Genomic DNA, 26,120 nt, shown 5'->3' with positions numbered 1-26,120 from the left:
TGGTCATATGAGAGATCTACTTTTATTTTCTTGAGGAAACTTCATACTGATTTTCATAGTGGGCTGACTACTTTATATTCCACCAGCAGAGTATAAAGCTTTTCTTTGGTCCACACCCTCATAGCATTTGTTGTTACTTATATTTTTGATGACTGTCATTATAAGTGGAATGACATGAATCCCAGTGTTGTTTTAATTATTTCTCTGATGGCTAATGAGGCTGAATATTTTTCAAATGTTTATTAGTTAGTTGCTCTCCATCTTTTGAGACCTATTTCCTTAGCAGTCTTATTGATTTCCTCTTGTTTAGCTTTTTTGTGTGTGTGTGTGTGTGTGTGTGTGTGTGTGTGTGTGTGTCCCCAGTACTAGTCCCTAGTCCCTGGTTATATGTATATCTGGCCAAAATTTGCTCCATTCAGTATTTGACTTCTTCAGTTTATTATTTTTTTTTATTTTCTGAGTAGAAGTTTTATATTTTGAGATTCCATTTGTTAATTGTTGGCCTTATTTATGGAGTTCCTGAACTTTATTAAGAAAGTCCTTGTGTATATGTGAATCTTGAAGTGCCTTGCCTAATGTTTCTTTAACAACTTTCACGTTTCAATTCAAGAATTAATTTTTTAATTAATTTGCAGAATCTGGAGTTGAGTTTTAAATAGGGTGAGAGATAGGGATCTGGTTCATTCTTCCATAAATGGAGATCCAGCTTTTGCTAACACTGGTTGTTAAAGAGATTCTTCTTGCCAATGTATTTTTTAGTATCAAAAATTAAATGCAATGTAAAAGAACTAAGGATCAAGGAGTGTATCTTGAGATTGTGTCTCCTCGTAACATCAGAAAAGGGCTACACACAAAATACTTCACCAACATACCTGCCAAAATATGAACAAAACAATGATATCAGCAATGGACATGGCAAACTGGATGGGAAAAGACTATAAGGTGTCAACATACCCAAAGAACAACAGGCAGCAGAAGAAATCTGGAAACAGGAAAGGTTGTCTTCCCCAGGGAAGAGCATTGGTTGTTCAGTGCCAAACGGTCATTCATCCCTGAAAATATACATACAAGGAACATTATAAGGACTGAATAGATTATATCTAGAAACACACACACACACACACACACACACACACACACACAATTAATTTAAAAAGTTCATGAATTTGAAGGAGAGGAGTGAGGAATACATGGGAGGGTTTTGTGGGAGGATAGGAAAGGGAGAAATGTAATTATATTATAATCTCAAGAATAAAAAAATCATAGGTGCTGTAGCTATGGTGATTTATATATGAATCCTTACTGTGTTTCATTAATCTAAATCTCCAATTTTATGTAAGGATCATTCTGATATTTTTACTATGATTCTGCAGTTTGATTTGATATCAGAATGGTGGTACCTCTAGCATTATTCTTTGTTCTTAGGATTGGTTTTCTTTTGTGCCTATATCTGAATTTTAAGATTGTTTTTCTGGTTTTCGAGAAATGGTATTGGAACATTGATAGGTATCTTATAGATTGGCAGATTGATTTAACTTATTAAGTTAGTGACCTTGCTTACTCTGTTTCAAACGGATTGGTAAATTATAAGTAACAGGAATTTCCTTTTGGGTTCCAGTGGCTGGAAGCACAGGAAGGGCCTTGGAGAGGGTGCATAGGGGTAGTGAGGGTCTTACTGCAGTGTCTCACGTGGCAGAAGGCGGGAGACACTGACTTACATATGTGACTTTAATTATTCATGAGGTGGAGCACTCAGGGATTAAATGCTTCCCCTTAGGTATCTCTCAACATTGATGCATTGAGGAATATACTTTAACATGAGTTTTGTAGCAGACAAAGCTATCCAAAATTCTGAGAGGTGCTCAGCCCTTTCTGCTATTTCCCAATGGATGGCACCATTTCTATGTTCATCCTTAAGAAGTCATAGCCTGTAATCAGCGCCTCCTTGGATAGGTCTCTCATGTTTCCTGCCCTTTGCCTGGTGATGCCTTGCAAGACAGACTTCACAAGCTATGTCCCCTTAACCGTGGACTAGAAGCACAAACTCAAATAATCTTTTTCTATAAAATAATCAGTGTATTATATTGTGTTAGCAACAGAAAATGGACTGAGACATCTATGTTATCCTGCCCCCAGCCCCCGCCAAGCTTTACATTTTCTGTTTTTTGTTGACTATAACCAAGTGCTTTCTTTTTGACTTTGCATATGAATATGCCTGTTGTTCTTGCTCTACTACCATTTGTTGAAAACGTTGTTACAATGTTCTACTTTGTTTCTTTGTTTCTTTGTTGCACCTGGGTTATGTGTTATGTATTTCTAGGTTGCATGTCCTGCTGTATTCATCTGTTTGTCTAGTCTTTTGCCAATCCTATACTCTCTTGATTGCTGTAACTTTACAGGAAGCCTTATAATGAGGTAGCATCACTCTATCCATTGACTTTGTTCTTTTTTTTCAAAAGTATGCTTAATATTTTGTTTTACGTCTCCAAATAGATTTCAGAATTATTTTGTTTATATCCACTAAAAAAATTGCTGTAATGTTAATTGAAATGCTGTATTGATAGCTCAAATAAGAAAGAATTAGTATGAATGTTATACTGAGTGTTATTATCATAACATGAAATATATCTTCATTTTTTTCTATCCTTTTTGTGTGCACCTGTTTATGCAGGTTCACAAATGTGCAGGCATACATGTACATGCAAGCATGCATGCATATGTGTGTGCTTGTGTGTGAGCATGTGTGTGGCAGCTAGAGGTTGTCATTGCGTGTCATTCTCTACTTATTTCCACCTTATATTTGGAAGAAAAGTCCCCTCTCTTGGTTTAGCTCTGAAGCTTCTTTGACTAGTCTAGCTAGCCATCTTGTTGCAAACAGAGATTCTTTGTCTCTGCTTTGTGAGTGCTAGAGTTAGGGACATATGGTGGTCAGGGGTATAATTAGCTATTTGATATTAACTTTATTTCCCCTACTTCTCAAAAAAATGTACTGTTTTCCCCCTTTTCTTGTCTTAGTGAGTTAGTTGGTGTTTCTATTATGACATCACACAAAAGCCTAGAGAGAGAAAGGCATACCTACTTTGTTCCTGATCTTAGTGAAAACATTTCTAGTTTTTCACTGTTGGGTATGATATTCGTTGTAAGGCTTTCTCAGATAGTCATTTTTAATTGAAGCCATGTAAATATTCCTAGTTTACTGATTTTGTCACAGGCGTTTTCTACACTCATTGATATGATCATGCAAATCCCCTTTCTTTAATATGTTGTTTGGCTTTCCAATTTTGAATCAGCTTTGCAATCTTGACATGATTCTACTTAGTCACAGTGAATATTTCATTTTATACGTTAGATCGAATTTCCTAGTGTATTGTTTAGGGCTCTACATTTATATCCACAAGAGACATTAGTCTATAGTTTTCCTATAATCTTGTTAGTTTTTTGTCAGTGGAACGCTAATCTTACGATGTGCCAGGAGTATTCTGAAGGATTCTCTCTGTTCTTATCTTCTTGATGTTGTAGAGAGGTGGAAGAGTTTCTTTCCTGAATGTCTGAGAGAATTCAGTGCTGAGCCCGTCTAGGCATGCTGACTTCTCAATTTAGAGGTTCTTCTTATTCATTAATTGTATTTAATAGATATATTTCTATTTAGATGGTCTACTTCTTATGTGGGTTTTAACAGATGGTATCATTCAAAAAATTTTCTCATCTTAACGTTATTGTTAATTGCCATAGAGTTATACATAATATTTTTCTAGATATATTTTGAACATTTTTGAGACTTTAAATTTGTAAATTTGGTGTTACCTCAATTGTGTCTCCTTCCCCTTATCTCTCCCTCTCTTCTCTCACTTTCTTTCTCTTTCTTCTCATTGGGTTAGAAACTTACTATTTTGATCTTTCAAAAAACCATTGTTGGGACTTACTGATTATATTGACTTTCTTGTTTTCAAGTACATGGTTTTCCTGTCTAATTAAAAAATATATATCCTTTACTCTATTTGTGACTTAATTTGCTCTTGCATTTTTAGCCAAGGTGACAGTTTGGAAAACTGGCATTTCTTCTGTTAAAACATGTTCACTTTTCTCTGAGTAGCACCATGCTCCACACATGGTTTTAGGATGTTTTTTTCATTCTCAGATACCTCAAAATAGGCTTAATTCCTCTTTAAAATTTTCCTTTGGCATAGATGATATTTCCAAATATGCTAATTTTCCAGTATTGAGAGATTACTCTAGATATTGATTTCTAGTCCCGTTTAATCCTGTTGTCATCCACATTGCTTCCTTTCTGCTGCTTTTACCAACCATAAATGTTCCAATAATGATTTATATTTTATATTTATATTTTGATGAGTCATGAATTAATGGTTCTCCCACTTTGACCTTTCATTTCTGTGAAGAATTGAAACTGTACAAAGAACTTTAAACATCAAAGGGTTAGGCACTTTTCTAGCTTCTGAAGGTATACAAGACAGACCTTGATTGCCTAAGGTAGAGACTCTTTCTAACTGAACACCTTGATTTTCAATTCCTACCTAACCCGCCATTCAATTTCTACATTGTTTCTGTTCTGCTTAGGTTTTATAGTTTATCATGTTTGCTTGGATTATTCATTTCTTGTTACCAATAGAAGTGAAGGGCCAGGAGGAAAGTCTCACAGATAAAAAAGGATTCCTTGTCTTTTGGACACTGTGCTTAGCTCTCATCTCTGATCAGTTCCATCCTATGCATAAGCTTATCCTCAGATGCAGGAAATGTTCCAGTTTGATTGGCCAGATCTGCCTTCCCTTCATGTGTGTTTGGTGATTGATTACTTTGGGGTGTAGGTGGGACTTCCTACTGAGCATGCAAAGCATTGCAGGGCATCTAGTAAAAGGTGATCATGATACAGTCTCAGAATGGAAAAGCTCCCAAACTCTAGTTTGAGAACAAAATGACTTCTAAACAATCAATCTTAGTGATAAAAGATGGGTCAGAGTGAAACTCAAAGGGAAGAAAAGGTTTGAAGGGTAGTGTCAGCCTTGGGGTCCAAACTGCAATGTGGTGCATATGGCTTTAGTCCTTGTGTTTACTGGTTGGGTAATACACAAATTTACTCATCAACATTCTTCTTATATCTAAAATTGAACAATTTTGCAGGCTTGTATTATTTTGCATGAGTTTTCCACTGAGACAAAGTGGTCGGTCTGCTGAGAGAATTAGCTCAGAGAGAATAGGAAATAACAAGTAACAAGGCGCCTTTATTTGATTTTTCTGCTTACATAAGAAGACACTTTTGTCTCTTCTGATGTTCATTCATGATGAATGCTTCCTGCCTTTGAGCTCTGGGGCATGATTCTAAAATAAGGGAGAGCTGGAATACATGGCTCTCTACATGCTGTGTGTGGAAATTGCACCTTAACTGTGCACATGGTTGTGTAGAAGTTGTTCTTATCTTTTGTGCAGCACTCATCTCCATGCTTGAGAGTCTTTTCCTCTAAGGACAGAACTACGTACCTTCACTTAATTCTATGCTGCTGCTTCTCTCCCATAAAGTACAGCAACCCACAGGAATATGTTCATTGCTTTCATTGCTGTCTTCATCTTTAAAACGTTTTGTTTAAGCTGGCCATGGTGGTACACAAATTTAATCCTAGTACTTCTGAGAGGCACAGTAGGAGAAGGAGGAGCTGGAGGAGCAGAAGGAGGAAGAGGTGTGGGGAGGGTAGACAAGCATATCTCTGAGTTTGAGGAAAGCTTGCTCTCCACAAGGAGCTCCAGGGAAGTCAGTTGCACAGTGAGATCATGCCTCAAAAAGAAAAAAAGAGAAAGGTTTGTTTATCATATGTTTGTGAAGAGTGAATAAACCACTTTCCTTTCTTCATGAGACTTTGACTTTGGTAAACCTTTGTCACTCTAGGGATCAATGAAGGAAATTCATCTGTGTTCCTCGGAAGCGAAAAAGAGGGTAAAAAGAAGGGACAGCCTGGTGAGCTCCCAGAGACTGAGCTACCAACAAAGAGCATACATGGGCTGGTCCCAGCACATATGTATCAGAGGGTTGTCTTCTCTAGCCTCAGTGGAAGAGGATGTGCCTAATCCTGTAGAGACGTGATGTTCCAGGGTAGGGGATCCCCTGGGGGTGTCATTCTCTCTGAGGCAAAGAGGGGATGGGGGGAAGAACTTTGAGGGGGACCAGGAGGGGGCTGCATTTGGGATGGAAATAAGTAAATAAATAATAATAAAGAGGGGTCAGTATTTGTATTTGAATTACAAGAAACTTCCAATCAACTATACATACCCAGATGAGGTTGTCAAAGTGTAAAGGGCATTCCATGAATGGTGCAACTCGGATACATCCCTGTGAGATACCTACATGGAGCTATTGCTATTAAAGGTATCGGGTTTTATAAGCTAGCCAGTCCTGAGGCTTTCCCTACTTGCATGCTCCCAAATCGCTAACCCAACCTGCCAAGAAGACAAAGCAGAGTTGACTTTATTAGTTGACCAAAGGTAAGGGAGAACCTTACCTAATGAAGTTTGGGCTGTGTCACTAGGAGAGGAGAAACAAGGAGAGAACTATTGAGTGCAGATGTGCTGCAGGCTTTGAGTTTCTAAGCTGGGGCAGGTTGTGGCGCTCTGCTAAGTTGGGTAAGCTTAAAGAGATGATGCAACGGCTGAGCATTAGTGGTGGCAGCAAAGCGAGGATGATTATTTATTTTTGGCCACAGCGAATGATTTCAGGCTTTGTGCATGCCGAGCATGAGCTCTACTGCTGAGATATACACAGTTCCAAGATGTGAGTTTTGAATCAAAGAGATGAAAGGATCTTACGAGAACAAGCTGTCTGCTGATCCTCTCTCCTGATGAGCTATGTGTCTTTGGAAATGTGCAATAACAGGAAAACAAGAATTTGGAGCAGGAAATTCTTGGAAGATAGGGTCACTTTCATAGGTATAGAGGTAGAGGGTAAAGCCATGCTAATGGAGGCAGACATAAATTCAGTTATGTGTCAAATGGAATACTTGGGGGAGGGCAGTTTCAAATCTCGTGGCTTTAAGTCAAGGTAACTCTAGCGTTCCTTTCTCATGTATGACTTGTCTGTTGTGGGAAGATGGGGCACAAGGACAGATTCCACGGATTACTATGAGGTCAACCCCTGCAGAAGAGACTTGGACGGCTTCCTAACTTGTTTTACCAATGAGCAGTAATTGCTATTTGCACACTTTGAGTCAGATGGTAACTCTGGCAGTCTTGTGGGTTGAATTGGTATATTGGTCAGTACTGTGGGCACAGATACTCATTTTATTTTGTGTTCTTTTAGGGGGGATATCTATCTTCTTCTCCCCTTTGCTCTCTTCCTCCTTTCTCTCACTCCATTTTTCTTTCCTCCTTCCTTCTCATTCTCTCTCTTTCTCCTGATTCTTCTTCCCTTCATTCCTGGGTCTCTTTATGTAGCTCAAGCTAACTTTGAACTGACTATGTATTTTAGACTAGTTGAGAGTCACTGTGCTTCCTATCTTGGCCTGGGTTTAATAATCCTCTTCTCTCAAGCTTCTGGGTTCTGGGAATGCAGCTATGTGCTGTCATGCCTGATCCAAGACAGTATGTGTTGGTGTTTAGTTCTGTGTGCCAATTAAACATTAGCTCTCTTCAGATACTCTTATTGTTGCATATGGAATTATATTAAGTTTTGAATGGCCTTCCTCTAAGACTTTTGTTTGGCTTTATAGTTGTTATAATTGTTCCAGTCACTCAAAATAGTATTTTTATCAATTATTTGAGAATTGCACACAATGCATTTTAATTGTATTTACCATTTACTCCTCCCCTAACTCTTTTGAGATCAACCTCATACCTCCTCTCACCTCCTCTTTTTAAAATTATATTTTATTTTAGTAATCCAAGGAATCCAGTTTGTAATACTCTTATATTCACAGCTGTGATGTCATCAACTGTAGTGCAGTCAGCCTACTAAGAGTCACACCCTTGAAGAAGCAATTCTCCTTCCTCCAGAAACCGTTTACTGTTGGTAGCTTCCCTCTAGGGGTGGGGCTTGTGAGCCCTCCATCTGCCATTGTTCCTAACACTGTTATTGAGGAGGTATAAATTATCAGGGCCTGGGCAACATTATTTTCTTATAATTACAAGTTTTTAGAGTAACTAAACTATATATCCAATGTATCTGATTAAATTTTAGAATCTATTGTATTTCATATTCAGTATTAAAATCTAGAAATTAAAATTAATAGCAATATGTATAATTAAGGACAACATTGTCTATATTGGCAAAACTGATTGTTTTAGGAGATATACAATATCAATGTTAGCATAGATGATAGGTTTATACCACTCACATTGATCATGTTTCTGGTATGTTTAATGAATAATAATTTTTTAAGCTGACTTCAGAGATGTTATGCTACGTTTAGAAATATATAAGCATGACCCAAGGAGGATTTATTTATTTTTCTATTGAAATCACACTTTAAGTGCAAAAAGAAAAGCACCTCTCCTTTATTTCATTCATCAACATGTTCCCAATTATATAATAAGTTCCCTTTTACTCTAAGTGATGGGGATCTTACAGTGGGTGAGCTTGCAAATCCTCTTGTCTTCATAGAAATAGTTAAGAGAAATTGTATCAGACATTGCTAATAAGAAGGAAGAATTCTCTCTTCAGGACTGTTAGAGATTGCTGCAATGGAGGTAGGAGAATGAAGTCAATTCGTTGAGACAAATCCTGGGAAGGTTGGTCAATGGGATTAGGACACCTGTGCTTGTGGGTTGAATTGGTATATTGGTCAGTACTGTGGGCACAGATACGAATTTTATTTTGTGTTTTTTCAGGATGCTTATCAGAGCTGGGATTAGGGTCTGCATAATAGAAAGGACTGTCTTTTTTTTACGAGTTTGTCTTGAGAAATATTCCTCAAACCCCTGATCAAATAGTTTGTGGTTTACAAAACTGGTAAGAGGTTAAAGAATTTACATCTTAAAGGGCTATAGAAATAATTTTTCACTGGACATTTTCAATGGCAAATGCTCTAAAGAAAGGGAAGTCAGGGGCTTGGAATTGAGATGAAGCCTGTCTAAAGATTAAAATCTAATTAAGGCTATTTTGGTTAGTTTATATTCTGGTGAGAGAAAAACACAGTGAACAAAATGAAAAATTTAAACAGTATGTATTATATAGTTAATGACTTGAGTGCTTAGAAGTTGAAGCACATAGGAAAGTATGTTATGGTTAAATGTAGCTGTTAAAAGATATTCATGTGACTTTAAGTGATAGGCAGTTTAAATATAAGGATGACATTGTTTTAGAGCACAGAAAAAAGAACAATGGTAACTTAGACAGTAAAATATGGTATTAGATCAAAATGACAATTCTGATGTGAGGTGGGCAGGTCTAACACCTTGATGTTGGCTAATGATTAGACTGATGGGGTTGAATAGGGAGAAGTTGGGATCGGAATGGGCTCAAATAAACTTGGAGTTACTTTCTGACCACATTTATTTGTCTTGTTTGACATTGATATAATTTTAATTATAGCCCATACAAATACATGAACATATATTGTCAATAAAATTATTAGAAAATTGCTTTAGAAAACATGGCTGCTCACTCCAAAGCTTTAGCTCTGGTTAGGATTTGAAGATCCTCACTCAACTGTTCCATTATTAGTCTGACTCACTCAGTGTTGTCCTCAAGTTTTTCCTCTTCTCTCTATTCCCTGGAACATTAAGTTTGTTTGTTTTGTTATTGTTGCTGTTGTTGTTTTTGTAGCTCTAGATAGATAAGATGGTCATTTGCATTAGTGTATTTGATAGAGGAATTCACCTTCCCCTAGGTGGAAGGGTTTCTTGCAGTAAATTAAGAACTCAAATGGAACAAAGATGGAAAAAACCTCTTTTTTCCATCTTCCTCCCTTCTTCCGTATCCTTCCCCTCCCTCCTCCCCCTTCTACCTTTTCCTCTTCCTCCTCCTCTTCCTTCTCCTTCCTCTTCTTTGTCCTCTTTGTTCTCTTCTGTTTTATCACTTGATTGGGTCTTTCATCCATTTTTGTCTTGCTCAGAGATGGGGACAAATAAAGCATCTTGGATTCTTAATCCTCAGACTTGGATTCAATTATGCTGTTGGTTCTCCTGGACCTTCACTTTATAGATACTAACATCTGGGACTGGGAAACCCTTATAATCATGTGAGCTGATTTCTCAAACCTCTTTCTTAACACAGGTATAAACAGGGATCTCTTTATGGCTGTCTACATCGCTAGTGATTGATGTGATACCTTAGACATCTGTATTTTTTCCCTCTTTATACTGTCTCTATTTCTACTTCTATCTGTTGGTCTCCTATTGGTTCTGTTTCTCTGGAAAACTCTGGGTCATACACTGTCCTAGTTTTTTTTCTCCATCGCTGAAGTAAAACACTGACCCAAAGCAAACTGAGATAAAAGGATGTATGTGCTTTATGCTTTCATGCCACAGTCAAGTCAGGGCATGAACTCAAGTAGGCACCAAGGTAGGAACCATGGTAGAAAGCCATTTACTCATTTGCTGTCCGTGGCTTGCTCAGCTTGCTTTCTTATGCAACCCAGGGTCGCCTGGCCAGAGATGCTTCCTTCCACCTGGTCTGAACCATCTCTTGTCAATCACAAAAATGCCTTACAGACTAGACTACAGGGCAACTCAATGGAGGCAAATCCTTATTTGAGGCTCTCTCTTTCCTGATAATTCTAGTTTGTGTCAAGTGGATAAAAACTCATAGGCACACATACTTCTTGTCTCCCCTTCTCATCTGTTTACATAGCTAATTGCAATTGCTTCAGCATTTTTCTGTTTCAAATTTCATTGTCTGTTACTTCATTCTGCCAGCATTTCTTGGACTAATTATCAGTGCTATAAAGCAAGAGTCCCAGGTTCTTTGAAGAAAGTAATAGCTACGAGAGGTCTCTCAAGCAATGGTACTTAAGGTCAAACCTGAAAGATAAGTAGGAGTTTGTCAGGGGAAAGAAGCAGTTGGTAGGCTAGAGACATCATTCTAAACAGTGGGCTTGAAGATCCCCTAGGAAAAAGAGAATAAGGCATTTTTGAAGGAAGCAAAGAAATTCTCTGTTGAACAGAGCACAGAGAGCAGGAGGCAGCTACAGATTGAGACTGGGGAGGGGGGAGAAAGCAGGTTGTGCTATGAAGTTTAGATTTGACTATAAAGACTATAAAATTTATACAAGGAGGAATTCCAAGTGTCCTCCAACTTTGATTGTAAATATAATTTTTGGAGAAAGCAGATATTTTAGTTAACATACCTCTTTGTATGTTGCATATTTTGATCAGACCTGATATTTGCTGTTGAACCAAAGGTTATTTAAAGAAGGTCTCTTCCGTAATGGAAAACATTAAAAAATTATTAAATTATTGGTGCTAAATGGAAGTATCCCCCTTTTTAACCTGTTGTGTGTATCTATCTATCTATCTATCTATCTATCTATCTATCTATCTATCTATCTATCATCTATCTACCCACCTATCTATCTATGCAAATCATTTTAATTCAGTAAGAATACAAACTGGCTAAAGCAGGTGACACGCACAAGTCATTTAAATTCAGATCCCCTACTGAAGGATGTTGCTAATGCTTGGAGTAATTAGGAGTATTTCCCTATGGAGCTCTTGGTAGCATGAGTCAGAGAAGAAAGTTCTGAATAGAAAGGAGGCAATAGAATTTGTTATCTGGGTTAGAGGTTCACATAACAAATGTAGTTTGCAATTTTCTCTCAGTCTTCAAATTGCACTCTGCAAAAGGAAATGGAAATGAACAATATAGTCACTCATGTATAAAATCTATTTAGAACAAGAGCCCAGTACTTATAAAACAGAGCTTATTGTTTTGTGATTTTTATCCATTTGTCTAATATAGTCTACCTGTGAAAATTAAATATCTATTAATTATGTATTACAGTATCAATGCTGGAGGAGTTAGAAACTATTATGAGAGACATATACTTATTATTTTATTCTCTTATTAGTGTACTATTTTTGACAAGTATTGGGGTGCCTACTATGTGTCAAAATACTACAGGATGTCCTGTGAATAAAAGAATGGATAAAATATGATGGGTCCAGACAACCACAAATACAAATATAATGATGAAATTATATAGTTACCTTGGAAATGACTTGGTCTAGATAGGAAAGGAGAGGAATCTCTGAGGAAAAGATAGTTTTCTGTGCTGAGCTGTAACGTCTTAATAGACAGGGACACGAAAGGATCACAGAACATCTCTTCTAGAGCAAATGGAAAACACATAGTCCTTGAGTTTGAGGGAGCTGGTATAGTTAAAGGATAGGAAGCAAGGTGGTGAGGGGACAGAAGAGTGGTGTAGACTGAGGTTGGAGTGATAAGCATGGGCTAGATTATGTATGTGCAAAGCTGAACAAAGCTTGGAATGATTAAAAGCAATGATGATGAGTTGGCAGTCATTTTGACGATGAAAGTTCTTTTTTTGTAATGTTCATAACAGACTGAATGCATGTAAATAAATGCCTTGAAGCATCTTGTAGTTATAGAAGAGAGAGGCTCGTACTGTGGTAACAGTGAAGATGGAGAAGGGACTCTTAGGGGTTAAAACCAACACCATTTAAGGTAGATTAGGAGTGAGGGATGTTAACAAAAGATGTCATGGATACTTCTTGGTGTCTGATTTTTTAAATCAGAAAACATCTTTAAGACAGAGAAGAGGTATGTTATCATTTTTACTGAGAATCGGACAGGAACTCAAGCAGGGCTGAAACCTGGAAACAGGAGCTCATGCAGAGGCCATGGAGGGATGCCGTTTACTGGCTTGCTTCCCCTGGTTTGCCCAGCCTGCTTTCTTATAGAACCCAGGACCACCAGCCCAGGGATGGATGCCACAAACACCATGGTCTGGACCCTTTCCTGTTAATCTCTAATTGGGAAAACGCCTTACAGCTGGATTTCATGGAGGCATTTTCTCAATGGAGGCTCCTTCCTCTCTGATGACTCTAACTTGTGTCAAGTTGACACACAAACCCAGCCATTACCGTGCTGTGCAATAAGAGGAAGATTTCTAGGGATTGAGAGATTGGGGAAAGTATCTGCTGAGAGTAGGCTGTGGTCTGATGAAAGGGTTGTTGAATTCAAGGTTATTGAGTCTGATGTGGTGCATTTCAGATTGTGTCCATAGGCATGGGTATCCGAGAAGTGGGAAAGTTCTTGCAGTTAAGTTGGCAGATGATCTTTTATTATGTTTTATTGAATGAACTGTTTGCATTGGTATCACTTAAAGTAATGATGAGATTTTTAAGTTAAGATTGGATTTCAGATTATTTTAAAGATATATCCAGACATACCTTTGTGTTCCCTGTTATGGAGAATTTATTGCTATGAATCCATGTAAAGTATGACAGGACATACTTTATAATGTAATAGACAAACAATACCTAACAATTACATATTAAATATTCTTTTAATTTGCAACCCCATGTCTTACCTACTTGGTTATTTTGGTTTAAATCTATTGTGTCAGATAGATATTTATATTTTCAAGCCTGGCATTTTTTACTTATAACTGACAAGTCTGGGGTTTAATTGAATAGTCTGATTTGGGTTGCTTTGGGCTTATTTCAGTCAACTTCACCCATCTATAAGTAGCTGGCTGCTGGGTTCACTGGAGCGGATGATGCAAAGGGCGGCTTCTGTTGCCTCTTCTCTTCCAAAAGCTTGTTTGGTCTTCTTCCCATGGAGGGCTTCTAAGAACGCAAGTAGAGCTGTGCAAGGGATTTGTGGCCTAGGTTTGGAACTGACACAGAATCATTCATATCACATTCTGCTGGGCAAAGCAAGCCAGAAGGGCTGGCTCAGACGTGAGGGCTCTGAAATAAATCCTATCTCTTAATGGGAGGGTTATGAATTACTTTGAAGAGGGAATCTGATACAATAAAAGGAGACATAATCTCAGCTGTGGTCTGAAATAAAAAAATATTGGTCTGTCACAAAATTCTGTGTTGCAAGATGGCAAGGTGTAAGTGAAAAGCCATGCCGCAGGATACTGTGCTTTGATATCTGCTCTTTTGCATTCTGTTAGTTGTCACGGGACCCTCAGAGAGGCAAGTCCTTTGATTATTCTCCTTATGTTTACACAACAAGGAAGGGAAGAAAACAGGAAGGAATATTGGCTGAGTTCCATGTCTACTATAGTTAATAACTGAATGGACTGATGAGTGTTTTAGATGGCTTTATCACTGATAGGACTTCTTAATGTGGCAACGCACAAACCAAGGATAGAGCTTATAGCATGGGATTTATATTACTCTTGGATGTTCCTTGCTCTCCTGTGCCCTGGGGGGCCTTGTCAAGGAAGAAAATTGGCAAGGAAGGGGAAGGAGATGAGAAGCCTGAGAGTCCACCCATTAACCCTGCTGTGTTCTATTACACATTTGCTGTGGTTGATATTTCTTTCCACCGGAAGAGCCCCAGGGATTCATGCTGTGAGATCTCAGAGGTTAGAGTAAGGCAGAAAGCCATGGGGTGCAGAGAAGGGCACAAAGGGCCTGCAAAGTCTGGAGAGAAATGAAGCAGAAAATGAAAGAACACAGAGCACTGGTGGAAACTAGAGAATCAAGAAATTGTTGTTAAAAGAATGGGTAGAATAAGAGAGATGCTTTTGAAGATATATCTGTAAAAGCATCCAGTATTATCAGAGGAGTGAAAAGAAAGTTACCGGTGAATTAAATCCAATTTGTGGCCCGTTGTGAAGGTCATAGGAATGAACCACAAGATCAGAAAATCCTGTTTTAGATACAGACTTTGGTTAATCCTGTTCTCTAGTAATAGGAAGAGCAAGGAATCACTCATCAGAACCTGCACCTGGTGATAATTTAACATCACAGGCAAGACCATGGGGTATTCTGATTTTAAGAGACACACATCAACATAGGCAAAAAATTCATGGAACTTCACAAGGCAAACTCCTCATCACTACCCCATCCTCAACAATGAAAGCTCATCTCTTTCCTTCTAAACCCATAGGGTAATTTATTTTCTTTTTTGAACTCCACACTCATAGAATAGTATTGTATACACTCTTGTGTGATTTGATTTTGCTTGATATGACATTTTTACACTTATTTCTATTAATTAGGTAGCGGAAAGGTCTGATGCACTAGATATAATTCTAGTTTAATTTTAGATAGTATTCTATTGAATGAAGATAGTATCCCTTATCCATTCTACATGGATAGACATTTGGCTTTAGGTCATTCTAAGTATTTGTTTGTAATGAGAACATGAGATTCATTTTGATACAAAATAGTGGAGGAGAATTTCTGAACAAAGCCAATTTAGTTATTTATCTATTAACTTTGGATAACAGTTTCTGATTAGATAAAACAACAATAAATTGAACACTGAAGGCAAGTTCAAAGGTGAGGTTTGGCATGACTTTGGTAGCGGAAAGCTCTGATGCACTATTGCTATGTACAAGAATAATGGGAAATGACCCAGAGTGTAGACAAAAATGGCCATGTGGTTATCAAAGCCCAGCAGAAGAGAGTATGCTTAATTGTGTACACTGATGAGACCTCAGAGGATGTGCTCAGTTTAGGAGTTTAGCAAGATTTATATTGATGAGACTTTGTGAGATGTGATGGGGTACAGACCAGAAAAGTGCAAAGCACATGGTTGTTATGAAGAATGAGTTAAGAACCTTGAGCCTGGGCGATGCTCACATTGCTTGCTCACTGTGACCTGGAAGCCTCTCTGCTCTCCAGGGAGGAGCAATGAAAGCCAGAATCCCACTACTGTAAAATGAGATGATGTGCCACATGTCCAGGAACTATGTACCTCCATAGACCATCCTCTGTTACTTTTGCTGTGACTGAATCCTGCCAAGGGAGCTTAGACATGTTATCTTTATTCTTTCCTATAGGGAATGACCTTCCTATGAATAAGTTTGCAGGTTAGTGAAGTGCTTGCTCTCTGCAGACTGAGTTTCAAATGAGTAAAGCATCTGAAGCCAGATTGCTCATGTTTACTCTTAAATCCTTCTTTGGTAGCTATTTGAACTTTTGAAATGACAGAACTTTTCTGGACCATGTTTTCATGATCTGTATCACAGAGAGTTGTTTCTGAGAATAAATAAATTCACATAAGGAAGACCTGGAGAACAGAACCTGGCATGTGGCAAATCCATGGTATTTATTATCACGTAGACTACATTTTTGAAGCAACAGTGAATGATCCAACTTTTTGCTAGGCTGACTGCACAGAGTCATGGCCATGGCTGTTGATGTCTTTGGTACACCTGTTCATGCATATCAGTCCAACCATGAGCCATGCTGCTCAGGTTAGGTTTCCACAGAATGAGCTCACCCTCGCTCATGGTCTGTGTATGGGAATATAGCTGTGTCCTGTCCATTCTCCATTTCTTCAGTTTCTTCCCCATTTCCCAAAGTCTATGGGTTTTAGTTCTTTCTCTGCAGTTCTCTGGTGATTCCTGTGTCCTTTGAATGCATGGCCTGGTCAGTGTAGACATAGTGAGAATTTCTCTTTCCTATTCATTTTCTGAACTCTATTCATGCAATGTAAAGTTACAATAATTGTTTCTTTTCCACATTATGCTGCCAAGTCAGTTTGCTAGCTATAACCAAAGCACCCACATTTGCCTGATCTTAAAGTTACTTCTTCATTTAAGGACTACTTAATGTAGTTTCAACTGCCAGATTGGTAGCTGACACTAGATACACTGCTCAAGGAGTTTCTAGTTTCCTGGCATGTCATGCATGGAAACAGATTTGAAATAAAGTATGATTGTGATAATTGCTTTACTAGAGATGTGCAAAACGTGTATAATAACACAAAGCTAAAGACCCAGTTCTTAGTGGGGAGAGAAGCAGAGATCAAAACAGTGATGAGAATGGAGGAGAGAATCTTTGCCATGATGCAAGATCCCAGCCATCAAGAGAATGGGAAGAAAGGATTAGTTAAGTAGCAGGAATGACCAAGTTGCAATGTAGTACAGAGCAGGCTGGGATTGTTTTCACTGTGGTGAGCAGTTCCTGCAGTAGCCTGGCAATCACAGAGAGGAGTAGCTGGGGTAGATTAGAACAAGGTCAACAAGGGTTCACAATGTTATAATACAAAAGTAATATTTAATCTTATGGATAGTAAGCTAGGAGAAAATGGCTTAAGCATTTGACAAAATCCAACACCGCTTTTCATGATAAAAGTCTTAGAAAGATCAGGAATTCAAGGCCCATAGTAAGAGCAATATACAGCAAACCAATAGCCAACATCAAAATAAATGGAGAGAAACTTGAAGCAATCCCACTGAAATCAGGGACTAGACAAGGCTGCCCACTCTCTCCCTACCTAGTCAATATAGTACTCGAAGTCCTAGCCAAGCAATTAGACAACAAAAGGAGATCAAAGGGATATAAATTGGAAAGGAAGAAGTCAAAATATCACTATTTGCAAGTGATATGATAGGATACTTAAGTGACCCCAAAAATTCCACCAGAGAACACCTAAACCTGATAATCAACTTCAGCAAAATAGCTGAATATAAAATTAACTCAAACAAATCAGTGGCCTTCCTCTACACAAAGGATAAGCAGACAGAGAAAGAAATTAGGGAAACAAAATCCTTCACAATAGCCACAAATAATATAAATACCTTGGTGTGATTTTTAACTATGCAAGTGAAAGATCTGTATTACAATAGCTTCAAGTCTCTGAAGAAATCAAAGAAGATCTCAGAAGATGGAAAGATCTCCCATGCTCATGGAGTAGCAGGATTAATATAGTAAACATGGCCATCTTGCTGAAAGCAATTTACAGATTCAATGCAATCCCATCAAAATTCCAACTCAATTCTTCATAGAGTTAGAGCAATTTCCAAATACATTTTGAATAACAAAAAACCTAGGATAGCGAAAACTATTCTCAACAATAAAAGAACTTCTGGGGAAATCACCATCTCTGACCTCAAGCTGTATTACAGAGCAATAGTGAAAAAAATTGCATGGTACTGGTACAGAGACAGGCAGGTAGATTAATGGAATAGAATTGAAGGCTCAGAAATGAACCCACATACCTGTGGTCACTTGATCTTTGACAAAGGAGCTAAAACCATCCAGTGGACAAAAGACAGCATTTTCAACAAATGGTGCTGTCTCCACTGGCGGTTAGCATGTAGAAGAATGCAAATCAATCCATTCCTATCTCCTTGTACAAAGCTCAAGTCCAAGTGGATCAAGGACCTCCACATAAAACAAGATACACTGGAACTAATAGAAAAGAAACTGGGGAAGAGCCTCGAGCACATAGGCACAGCGTAAAATTTCCTAAACAAAACACAAATAGCTTATATTCTAAGATCAAGAATTGATGATTATATATAGGAAGGATTCCTAAGTTAGGCAGTCTCTGGATTGTCCTTCCTTCAGTCTCTGCTCTATACTTTGTCTCTGCAACTCCTTCCATGGATATTTTGTTCCCCCTTCTAAGAAGGATTGAAGTATCTACACTTTGGTCTTCCTTCTTCTTGAGTTTCTTGTGGTTTGTGGATTGTATCTTGGGTATTCCAAGCTTCTGGGCTAATAACCACTTATCAGTGAGTGCATACCATGTGTGTTCTTTGTGACTGGATTGCCTCACTCAGGATGATATTCTCCAAATCCATCCATTTCCCTAGGAATTTCATAAATTCATTGTTTTTAATAGCTGAGTAGTACTCCATTGTGTAAATGTACCACAAATACCATTGTGGATGCCAACATGTAATAAGCACATATACTCCACTATATTTATAGCAGCCTTGTTTATAATAGGCAGAAGCTGGAAAGAACCCAGATGTCCCTCAACAGAGGAATGGATACAGAAAATGTGGTACAGTGATACAATGGAGTATTACTCAGATATTAAAAACAATGAATTCATGAAATTCATAGGCAAAGGGATGGAACTAGAAAATATCATTCTGAGTGAGGTAGCCCAATTAGAAAGAACATACATGGTGTGCACTCACCAATAAGTGGACATTAGTTCAGAAGCTCAGAATACCTAAAATATAGTTCATGTACCACATGAAACTCAAGAAGAAGGAAGACCAAAGTGTGGATACTTCTGTCCTTCTTAGAATGGGGATCAAAATATCCATGGGAGGAGTTACAGAGACAAAGTGTCAAGCAGAGACTGAAGGAAAGGCTACCCAGAGACTGCCCCACCTGGGGCTCCATCCCATATACAACCACCAAACCCAGACACTATTGTGGATGCCAGCAAGTGCTGGCTGACAGCAGCCTGATACAGCTCTCTCCTGAGAGGCTCTGCCAGTGCCCAACTAATGCAGAAGTAGAGGCTTACAACCATCCACTGGACTGAGCACAGGGTCACCAATGAAGGAGCTAAAGAAAGGACCCAAGGAGCTGAAGGGGTTTGCAGCCCCATAGGAGGAACAACAATATGAACTAACCAGTACCCTCAGAGCTCCCAGGGACTAAACTACCAACCAAAGAGTACACATGGTGGGACTAATGGCTCCAGCCGCCTATGTAGCAGAGGATGGGCTTGTTGGTCATCAGTGTGAAGAGAGGTCCTAGGTCCTGTGAAGGCTCTATGCTTCAGTGTAGGGGAATGCCAGAGCCAGGAAGTGGGAGTGAGTGGGTTGATGAACAGGGGGAGGGTGGAGAGGATAGGGAATTTTCAGAGGGGAAAGGAGGAATAGGTATAACATTTGAAATTTAAATAAAGAAAATATCCAATAAAAAGGTAAATAAACATAAAAGAAAATGACTTGAGGTCATAAGGGGACATAATTAGACTGACGTAAGTTTTAAAGATCCTATGCTGGTAGCTTGTAGTGTGTGATTTGGGACTTGTAGGAAGTGAGAAGTGATTGTTTGCACCACAGAAGTGTAACAAATATAGCTACAAAGACTAACACAGAACAAAACGTGGAACCAGGGCCAAGGTATGGCCATAGGAGCAAAAAGAAAGAAACATTTTGATAAATTTGTAGCCTGGTAAGTGTTGCTCTTGGGCGCTTTGAGTGATGAGCAGCCCAGGGCTTGATCTTTCAGAAAGAGGAAAGAATGGAGACTCATAGACCTGGTTGGTAGCAGTGATGTGCATTACAGGAAAAGGGGTTAAAAATGGACTTGGGAGAAGTGAAGCATCCCTGTGTCCTGCCATTCTTTGGAATCCACGGGGCAGTCACATGGAAATCGATAGCAGGCATTTGCCTCTTGTTCGAGAAACTCAAATGTGATTTCTTTTGAGTGTTCTGGAAAGAGGTGTTGGGGATCATCATTTTCTATTCATAAGACCAATGAAAGCTTAAAAGGGCTAGAGGCATGCATGATGGGAATCCCAGACCATGAGAGAAATGTGAAAGGTAGTCTTGGAAGATTATTTTGCAAAGTGTGTCAGTTGGGGAATTAGTTGAAAATTAGTTAAAAAGAAGAAGGTGGTCATGGAACCAAATCTAAGCTCACAAAGCCCATGTATTACTTAAGTTGGGCCAGGCTGTGGGAAACAAGCTTTTGAATAAGTGGCCTCTCAGGTTGTTGTGATCAGGCTGGCCTGGTTCCTTTTGAATAAATTCCCTCTTTCTTTGGGACTCCAATTCTAGTAGCTTCTAATTTGTGCATTTTACCTAGGACTTCTGGCAACTTTTTAGTTCAAATGAGGGCAATGATATCTCCTCTGGTTTTCCTTCTGTTTCTAATGGAGAAGAATGCAAGCGGAAATAGCTCTTTTCTATGCAGCATTTAAAGAGAAGTCCCACCATTTTTCATAAATTTAAGATACCTAGAAAACAGCATCCACAGCAGCATTTAACTTTTAAAAAACTGAACTCTTGAGTTTTCATGCATTTCAATTATGAATTCCTTTAAAGCAGAGGTAAGACATATTTATCTCAATGTCCCCAGCACTCAACATAGAACACCAGCATCCAGAAGAGCTCTGCAAACCCTTATTTTCCTTCTTCTTTACAATTATACATCACCATAGTTGAGTATTTCAGAGTTGTCTTGAATCTTCTTACTTTATATAACATTGATGTCACTGTATAATGCCTATTTGTCTTAATTTTATCCATCCTCCCTCTCTCCCTTCCTCTGTCCCTCCCTTCTTTTCTCTTTTCTTTCCCTTTCCCTCCCTCCTTCCTTCTTCCCTTCCCTCCCTCCCTTCCTTCCTTTCTTCTTTCTTTCTCTCATGTGTTCATATGTACATGTTTGTGTATGTGTGAAGGAACTGCTCCTCTGCAAACACTATCTACCTTATTTTTATTTTATTTTATTCCATTTTATTTATTTTACTTATTATTTTTGAGACAGGGTCTCCTACCAGAGACTGGATCCTCCTGTTTCTGCCTCCCTGGTGCTGGGAATACAAGCATATGTCATCATGCCTGACTCCTTTTACAGGGTCTCCAAGCATTAAGTTCAGGTTTTCCATACTCGAGTAGCATGCACTTTATAGGCTGAGTTGTCTCCCGAGTCTCACTTCTATGCCTTTTAACTACTTAAGGTTCAGCGTCTTATTTTTAACTGTTCAAGTGGAAGGGAATTTATTTTATGACTTGGCATCTGAGAGCTGGTAAGTGACATTGAAGCCTAAAAAGAGCCAGGTGGGGATGAAACCTTGCCAGAATGGCCTGCCACTTCTCATGTCTCCAGTTGCCTCTGCATCTTGTGTTCTGGTTTTTCTTTCTCTTCAAAATATCCATGACAATAAGCATATAAAACATATAATAGAGCAGATGAATTTTGAAACTTTTTTTATTGCTTTAAATATCAAGAATTTCACCCTTCTGTTCATCAAATCTTGTTGATGTCATATCTGTTCCACCCTGTCAGTCAGTCCTTCTATTGGTCAGAGTAGGTTAGGATGGATACTTTACCTGCCATCTGGGAAACAGAATTTACACAAGGATGTTGTGGCCTTCACTTTATTTGCAGGTGAGAGCACCCCAGCTCATTGCTTTAATATTCCTCTGTTTTGCAACCTAAGGGATACATTTTCTTGCTCCTTCATCCCTTCACCCTACTCCCCAGGTAACCTCTCATATGCTTCCAGAAAACTGACTAGGAGCTCTTTCTTGACCTTGATAAGTTCATCAACAAAAATGCAAATGTCTTGCTGCTCTTCCTTCGGATGACTTCTGTAGGAGTGTAACTAGAGAATGATGGGAATTTGGAGTCTTTGTACCAACTCTAGGTTTAGCTCTGTTCATCTAGGTGGTTCAGGACACAGAAGGAATAAGGACGATCTTTGCTTCTTGCCCCCATATGCACTGAAGTGCTTATTGTTTCCTTGCTAGTCAGATGGGGTTTCCTTATTCAGAAGGTTTCCAGTTTTTACCTATTATAAAGTAAGGAATAAATGGAAATTTTAATAACAAAAAGAAAGAAAGGGCCCAGATTTACCACCTCGGTACCCTGTGCAGAACACATTTGAAAATTATACTTCTCTTAGACTGAACAGTTCTTAGCTAATGGAGATGTTTCAGCTAGTAAATTTCAAAACTATTCCGTTCCTGGGTGGGATGTAACTTGTATTTTAAAGAAAAATATTTATCATTGTTGCTTTTTCTTGTTTGCTTAGAATCTGTATGTTTTTGGTATATGATTGGGTGATCAAACTTATAAAAGCAGCCCATTATATTGTTTCCTATTACCATTTCATTTTTTCATTTGTACAGGGAATCAGCAGTCTCTTCAGCTCTTTGAAGGTGGTGCGCCTTTTACGCCTGGGCCGTGTTGCTAGGAAATTGGACCATTACCTGGAATATGGAGCGGCGGTTCTTGTGCTCTTGGTATGTGTGTTTGGACTGGTTGCCCACTGGCTGGCTTGCATCTGGTACAGCATTGGAGACTATGAGGTCATTGATGAAGTCACCAACACCATTCAAATAGACAGCTGGCTCTACCAGTTGGCCTTGAGCATTGGGACTCCATATCGCTACAATACCAGTGCAGGGATCTGGGAAGGAGGACCCAGCAAGGACTCCCTGTACGTGTCCTCCCTCTACTTCACCATGACGAGCCTTACAACCATAGGATTTGGAAACATAGCTCCGACCACAGATGTGGAGAAGATGTTCTCAGTGGCCATGATGATGGTCGGCTGTAAGTATCTTTTTTCTTTCTCTATTAAAAACAACTTCAGTCTTTACAGTTTTTTTTTTCCTGCCTCTGAACTCTGACTGGATTGAAACTATCTTTCTTTTAAGAAAGGTTTTAATTGAAATCATTTGCAATTGGTTTACTTTTGATTCAGCCCTAGGAAATAAAAATGCAAGGAATGTATTTTACTCTTTGGGATGCCTTAGCACATGAAAAACTGTGTGTGGGGAGTGATAGAAAACTCAGACTGGGAAATCTGCGATTTGATTCCATGCATGATGTTGTACCTGGCAGCTCTGGAGAAGGAACTAGCTCTGGTATCTAGACAGGAGGTGTCTGGCACATTCTGTAGGTTTTGTTAGCAGTTGGATTCCTAAAAAAGCAGATGGGATGTGATATAAGACCATAAGTTAGAAAATATTTTAGTCAATAGCTAAATTTCTGAATTAAAGTGGACTTCAGGATACAGTTTGATGTATTCTCTTTTTATTTTATTTTATTTTTTATAATGAAGCTAGCAAAGAGAAGTTTGTAAATGTGGTCTTTTGACAAGCACTGTAGTCAGTTGAGTTTGTGACAAAGAATGAAAGGGTTGGTGAACTGAAAGCTTGTAGCAGTGACAGAGTCTAAGACTCAGTGTGCGTGCCTGACTACAGTGACTTGGCAATGTTTTTGAAAGAAGAATGCCCTTTCAAAGAGTAAAGACCATGTGCTCTGCCCCCACATTCTGACTGAATGACAGCAGAGTTCCAGACATGAAAGATGTTCAAACCTTAGATGCTGTTTTAAAATGTCTCGAAGGAAAGTGTTCAGGCACGTCCACCTTTAAGCTGACCTAGATGACTCACCGAAGCCTAGTTCAGACACCCAGGGTAGCTTCAAGATTGTGCTGAAGATGTGATTGGCATTAATCTGTTTTATAAGCCTTGAAGTCATTATTGCTGGTGTTTTGTGTAGTAATTTAGTGTAAGCTTTCTTCTTCTCCTCCTTTTTTGAGGCTCCAAATTCTAGAGCTTTAGATGTGAGCAGTCATGAAAAAGATTCAGGGTCTAGGCCAATGGTTCTCAATCTTCCTAATGCTGTCTCCCTTTACTACAATTCCTTATGTTGTAGTGACCCCCAACATACAATTTGCTATTGTTCTGAATTGTGATGTAAATATCTGATATACAAAATATCTGATCTGTGAACCCTGTGGGGCTTGTGACCCACAGGTTGAGAACCACTAGTCAAGACATTCATGCCTCAGAGTTTCTAGAAACTACTGGTATTATGAAATATAATGTGGCAAGGAGGTATCTGGCAGGCTCATGGCAAGGTATGCCCCTAAGTAATTATGCTATGCAATAAATCTGCTATAAAGGAGTTTTACTGGAGGAAGGGAAAGGAGTGAGGGCCTGGAGAAGGGTAGAGGCAGACAAATATACATGTAGACAGACAGACAGACAGATGAGAGTAGAGCCATGAGGGTCGAGATGAGGTAGGGAGGCAGACAAGGACAGAAAAGGGGAAAGGGAGAATGTCAGAACAGAGAGAGAAAATATGGGAACAGAGAGAGGGAGCTGGAATGGCAGGCAGTCCTTTTATGGGCAACCCACACCTGGTGCACTTGGAGGCAGGAGGCAGGTGATGATGTAAGCTGTTGCCAAGTCCCTGAGAGCAGCCTAGTGGAGTAGCCTGAAGCTAAGGACTGGAACACCAGTGTTAGCAAGTGTTTAGTTCCCTACTTTAGTCATTCTGTATTCAGCCACAGAGACAAGAACACCCAAGTTCTGAGTATGGATTAGGGCTTCAGTAAGATAAAGGATTATAATGCTGGTGGTGTCTCTTCTAAGGCCCTTAGGAGGCATATTCTATACACAGAGAGATCTACAGTGATTAATTTAATGGGTACTCATATCAAAAAGATATTTGGGCAATAATGTGATAAAGAAAATGTTCTTTCCCATGTAGAATTTAGCACTACGATGCTTTTAACATGTTACCTGATATAATCTAGAATTGGGTAACCTTTTTGAGGAAATTCCACATGGACTAGAAATTGCAGTGGTTGTGCAAAGAAGGGCTCTATTCACTCTGTCTTGATTACCTTCTTTTATTCCTGGAATACAGTTTCAGAATTTACAGTATATGTTTTTGCCTCAGGTGTTGATTCTTGTAATTGTCATTGCAGGGAAGATACAGAATTGGGAGTTGTGGATGGAGGTCAGTGTAGTGTGTGGTTGCATAGCAGGAAAGATCCTGATCCTTCTTTTCTGCAGCACTGTGGTGGTGGCTTGAATGAGATGTCCCCTGTAGTCTTGGGCGTTGGAACACTTAGTCCCCAATTGATAGTGGGAAGTTGAGGAGATATGGCCATGTTGGAGGAAGTGTGTCACTGTAGGTGGCCTTTGAGAGTTCAAAACTTGTTCCGTTTCTACCTAGTTCTCCTTGCTTCCTACCTGTGGTTCAAAATATGACCCTTCAGTTGCTTGCTCCTACTACTATGCTTCTGCTTCACCACTGTGGACTCTAAGCTTCTGGAACCATGAGCCCATTTCTTCCATGTGATGCTTTGCTCATAGTGTTTTATTACTGCAATAGGAAAGTAATTGATACAACCACTCAAAACCAAACAAAACAAAGAAAAAGGTTTGTAACTGTCTTAACACCACAAAGCCCTCCTCAATGCCATTACAGCCCTCCCCCTACCCTCCCCAGTCTTTTCAAACCAATAATCTACTCTACCTCTTTATGATCTTGTGATTTTAAGATGTAATAAAAGTGTAACCATGTAAAAGAAAAACTTTGAAAGTTGCCTTTTGAGCTCCAATTATGCCTTTGAGATAAATGGGAATGGAATTTACCAATAGTTTTCTTCCAAGTTGCATTTTGTGGTATGGACCACCACTGTTTTAACTGTTCATCTGTTGAAGAACATCTTTTTTTTTTTCTTTATTTATATGCGAATTTCTCCATTCCCAGTTTCCCCTCCAAAAAACAAAAAA

The 26,120-nt window shown here is 38.9% G+C and overlaps 1 protein-coding gene and 1 long non-coding RNA gene across 2 annotated transcripts in view; one reads left to right on the top strand and one right to left on the bottom strand.

Moving 5' to 3' along the window:
* Kcnh5 (potassium voltage-gated channel subfamily H member 5) overlaps window positions 1-26,120 on the top strand; it is a 289,555-nt gene that overhangs the window by 68,178 nt on the left and 195,257 nt on the right. Inside the window, exon 7 of the mRNA XM_031356245.1 lies at window positions 22,710-23,136. Within this exon, the coding sequence (XP_031212105.1) occupies window positions 22,710-23,136 (427 nt within the window). The remainder of the gene's footprint in view (window positions 1-22,709; window positions 23,137-26,120) is intronic.
* On the bottom strand, window positions 21,941-22,849 carry LOC116080029. Its single transcript, XR_004114286.1, has 2 exons — window positions 22,791-22,849; window positions 21,941-22,369 (listed from the first exon to the last, which is right to left on the bottom strand). It is a non-coding gene; the product is annotated as an uncharacterized LOC116080029 (long non-coding RNA).

This window comes from Mastomys coucha, unplaced genomic scaffold (genome assembly GCF_008632895.1).
Source record: "Mastomys coucha isolate ucsf_1 unplaced genomic scaffold, UCSF_Mcou_1 pScaffold6, whole genome shotgun sequence".
Taxonomy (NCBI): domain Eukaryota; kingdom Metazoa; phylum Chordata; class Mammalia; order Rodentia; family Muridae; genus Mastomys; species Mastomys coucha.
The sequence above is the reverse complement of the archived record's forward strand: the minus strand, read 5'-3'. Positions and strand labels throughout refer to the sequence as shown.